Source organism: Apteryx mantelli, chromosome 1 (assembly GCF_036417845.1).
Source record: "Apteryx mantelli isolate bAptMan1 chromosome 1, bAptMan1.hap1, whole genome shotgun sequence".
Lineage (NCBI taxonomy): Eukaryota > Metazoa > Chordata > Aves > Apterygiformes > Apterygidae > Apteryx > Apteryx mantelli.
In genome coordinates, this window is record NC_089978.1 from 58,409,682 (window position 1) to 58,414,170 (window position 4,489).

Genomic DNA, 4,489 nt, shown 5'->3' on the forward strand with positions numbered 1-4,489 from the left:
GGGAAGCGGCAGGAAGTTCCGTGTTGAGAAGTGATGGGCTGCTACAAAAGGGAATGGCGGAGGCCTGAAAGGATTTAATTAACCGTGTCAGGGATAATTACCCCTGGACAGTCCAAATTAGTTTTGCATAATCGCTCAGAACCATATGAATTAACTTATAATATTGCAAAGCGCTGGGGGAATAACAAAAGCAGGATCGTTTTAATTAGTGAATCAGGGTCAAACGAACAGTCTGTTCCGCAAATCTCCCAAACTTTCCACTTTTTGAACATAATTCCAAAGGGAATGCTGATTCAGAAGGCATTTACTCAGGAGCTATTGTTACTGTCACAATTAAGAGTGCGATCAACCACTCTGAAGGAAAAAATTTTTTATATATATATAATATTATTATATAATATATAATATTCATATATATAATATATTATATATATATGAATGAACTGAGAACCGAGACTCGGGGTTTACCATCTCCGTAAGGTGAAAGGCTCTGGTTTACTGTCTCGTAGCCATTCACATGTTTTTGATCCTTACAATTCCCTTGCTAAATCGATGCACCAGACTATCTTGTTTCATCCCATTACACTTTCCCCAGCATGTAAACTCCCATGCAGATGTTTGTTCGATTTACATTTGAAAACACCATTTTGGGCAACAAAAAGAGGTAAGCATTTCAGAGGCAAAAGGTGTCAGGTTTTAGTTAGTAATCATTAGAAACTCCCACTAATAATAATAATAATAATAATAATAATAAAACACTCAAGGAATAAATCAGGAATACTTCTTAGATACGTGAACAAATTACACGGATTTAAGTGGTGAACTCTTATGCTAACAAGATAAAGTGGTCAGGCAACTTTCCACTCTGAAAATGTTACTGGAAACCGATTCAATGCTTTGAACGGTCTCAGTGTATTCAGTGAACTCTGTTCTGCTGGTCCATGAATGCCTTTTTTTAAAGATAATACAACAACTTGAGGTTTTTTTTTTATCTTCTTTCCTATTCACGATTAAAAATGTGATAAATCAGGTTTTTGGCTCTGAATAACAATGGCTTGATTTAGATTTCCTAGTAAATCTATTCAAATGTGAAACAAAGACAGCCTTTAGAGGATACCTTACACCTCACCTGGACCAGGCACGTAAGGGCAATTCAGATAAAAATCTTGTTAGTAATTCAACAAGAAATAGAGGATTTTCTCTTTTCCCTGCTTCAGGCTTTATTTAAACTCTTTGTTCAAAAATGAACAGAGTGGTAGTCGGATTCTAATTTACAGATATAGTTTAGACGTCTAACTTTAAATTAGAAGATCACACAAGAAAACAATTTACACGTAAATGTTAAAACCAATACTTAATTTTTTTTTTACTTTATATTACATAAAGCCAAAATGAAACTAAATACATGTTAGCCAGCTTCATTCACAAACATTAGTCAAAATATACACATTACAAAAGTAAACCAAAAAGAACTCTAAACTGATGAAGGATCTTTCTCTAAAATTTGTATTTTTAAAATCATCATTTGCAATTGAATTGCAGTCGCTCTAAAATAAGCTAAACAGGTAGGGTACTCCAAAACACATTTAAAACACTTCATGTTGGCTGGGGAGACGGATTTTCTTTTAAATGAGAATACTCTTCTGTCAAAGCAAAGCTCTGTTTCAGTTCAGCTAAATAATAAATAGATAATTATCACTCAGACAAAAAAGTCTGATTTAACCTTAGATAATATTGCGATCCTCAGACGGTCCCGCAATACTTTTATTCCCTTTGAAAGGCATTCCATTTCTTTTTTCAGGTTAAAACTGACTCGACCGTGGGCAAAGTAATTCACAGAGTTTTCAATCCGAAATCTAGCGTTTCCACAGAGATATACACATTTACAGTCTTAGGGTGAGAATTATTGGGGGGCGGGGGGGGGGACAAGAGCCACACGCTTTTCCTCTCGTGTAACCCCCGACCCCCACCTGTGCGCGTCCCGTGGGAGAGGACCGGCCGCAGGGAGTCACCCGGGACACGGCAAGGAGGGGAAGCGCTCGGACGGGAGGGATTTCACGTTGCATACTCTTTCCTTGCGTGGTTCCTGCTCCCATTCGCCTACGACGAGCTATAAACCAAGAAAACAGTGGCCCTTTCATTTGCGAACGCCAGATTTGCACCTCTGCCGCGCCCTGCCGATAATTGATCCTTCCCCCCCGCTTTTTTTTTTCTGTCTCTCTCTCTCTCTCTCTTTTCGGTGGCGCTGGTGCAGCAAAGGGACTTTTTCGAGTTCAAGACAGCACCGACCGAGCCTAGGGGAGCGGAGGGACAAGAAAGAGTAATGCAACGAGGAGAAACCGATGGAGGGAAGGATCTTCCCGTGTCTGTCAAGAATAAGCACTTTTAGGGGTGAGAGGGTGGGTTTTTTTTTTTTTTTTTTTTGTCGTTTTTCTTAGCTCGGCTATCTGCAAAGACCGCATGCAACACACACAAACTCTACACGGGACGCGTGGGCAAGGGCCGCCCCCCGCGGCGGGCAAGGCGCAACAGGTTCCCGGCGCGGCGGGCCCTGCGCGCCGCCAAACCCCGCGGGGCCCTGCGCGCCCGCGCCACCGCGGGCCCTGCGCGCCGCCAAACCCCGGCGCGCCCGCAGCCCCTGCGCGCTGCGCTGCGCTGCGCGCCTGGCGGGCGGCTGCCGCGCGGGCGCTGTGCGCGGGCGCCGTGCGCGGGGCTCGCCCCTATGCATCTATCCGCGTCTACCTATGTACACGGCCGCGGGCGGCAGCGCCGCGGGCTCTGTACAGGCGCTACAGCGGCGGGCGCGGGTCATAGCGCCGCGGCATAGGCGGCGGGGTAAGGGTCCAGCTGGGGCTTGCCCATGCCCGGCAGGAGGATGTAAGCCAGCGGCGGCTGGAGCCCCGCGCCGGGCCAGGCGCTGCAGTTGCAGGGGATCATGTAGCCCGGGTTGCCGGGCGAGGGGTGCGAGTGCGTGTGCGCCCCCCCGGCGGCGGCGGCGGCGGCGGCGGCGGCGGCGGCGGCCCCGTGGAAGGCGCCCGCCCCGCCGGCTCCCGGGTAGCCCAGCGACGAGGCGTAGGGCAGCGCGGCGCCGGCGGAGGACGACGAGGAGATCTCGGCCATTTTGGAGCCCAGGTCCAGCAGCGAGTAGGGGCTGCCGGCCGCGGCGGCGGCGGCGGCAGCGGCGGCGGCCGCCGCCGACTGCGGGAAGAAGACGCGGGCGGCGGCGGCGGCGGCGGCGGCGGCCGCTTTCTCGGGGTTGCCCAGGAGCGAGTCCGGCACCAGCCCGCCGGCCGCGGCGCCGTGCAGCCCGCCGGCCTTCAGCCCGTGCCCGTGCTCGTGGTCGCCCACGCCGCCCAGCCCGTAGGGCACGGGGAAGGCGAACTTGTCCTTCTTGAGCAGCGTCTTGGGCTTCCTGCGCGGCCGGTACTTGTAGTCGGGGTGCTCCTTCATGTGCATGGCGCGCAGCCGCTTGGCCTCGTCGATGAAGGGCCGCTTCTCGGACTCGGTGAGCAGCTTCCACTCGGCGCCCAGGCGCTTGCTGATCTCCGAGTTGTGCATCTTGGGGTTCTCCTGGGCCATCTTGCGCCGCTGCGCCCGCGACCACACCATGAAGGCGTTCATGGGCCTCTTGACGTGGTCCACCGGCTTGGACATGGTGCGCGCCCGGGGGGCCCCGCGGCCGCGGCGGCTGCGCGCCCCTCAGGTACAGGGTGGGCGCCGCGGGGCCTCCCCCTCCCGCCGGCGGCTCTCGGGCCGCGCCGGGCCGCGCTCAGGGAAGCGCCGGGGGCATCGCGGCGCCCCGCCGCGGGGGAGCTCGGCGGCGGCGGCACCGGCACCGGCACCGGGGGGCGGCGGGCGGGGGGGGCCGCGGCTCAGCGGCGGCTCCGGCCGCGGCTCCGCTCGCAGGCGCCCCGCGCCGCCCGCTCCTCGCGCATACTCGCCGCCGCGCCGCGAGTCGCTGCCGGCCGCCGCCGCCGCCGCCGGCCCCCCTACGCCCACCGCCGGCCAAACTTCGCCAAGTTTCAGGCGGGCTCCGCCGCGCCGCGCCGCGCCGCTCGCCCGCGCTCCCCCTTCTCCGCCAGCCGCCAGGTCTCTCTGGGTTTTCTTGGCCGCGGACGCGGAGGGGCGGCGGGCGGGGGGAGGAGAGGGAGCGGCGGGGGGCGGAGGGAGGAGGAGGAGGAGGAGGAGGAGGAGGAGGGAGGGGGGGTTCCCAATGCAAACGCTCGCCGATCTGCGCCGCGCGGGAGCCGGCCCGGCTAGAAACTCCGCGGTGGCGTTGCGCGAGCCGCTGCAGTTTCACTCTTATTTTTTCTTTTTCTTTTTCTTTTTCCGTTTGTCTGTTTTTTTTTTCCCGTGCCCCGCCAGCAGGTACCGCGCGCTCCGTGCGCGCACCGTGCGCCCCTATGTCTGCATGCGCCGCGCGTGTGTCCGCGCGCGCGGGGGGCGAGGAGCGGGGCGGGGCCGGCGGGGCGCGCGCCCGCCCCCCCAA

At 56.1% G+C, this 4,489-nt stretch overlaps 1 protein-coding gene across 1 annotated transcript; it reads right to left on the reverse strand.

Annotated features, from left to right (window-relative positions):
• Positions 1-2,644: 2,644 nt before the first annotated feature.
• On the reverse strand, positions 2,645-3,654 carry SOX21 (SRY-box transcription factor 21). The gene has a single exon (XM_067289692.1). It carries the CDS (start codon positions 3,652-3,654, stop codon positions 2,809-2,811), a length of 846 nt encoding a protein of 281 aa, XP_067145793.1. The 3' UTR covers positions 2,645-2,808.
• Between the last annotated feature and the right edge of the window lie 835 nt (positions 3,655-4,489).

Bases quoted from the DNA above. Each gene is read 5' to 3' on its own strand.
- SOX21 (XM_067289692.1), bottom strand. From the start codon at position 3,654: ATGTCCAAGCCGGTGGACCACGTCAAGAGGCCCATGAACGCCTTCATG.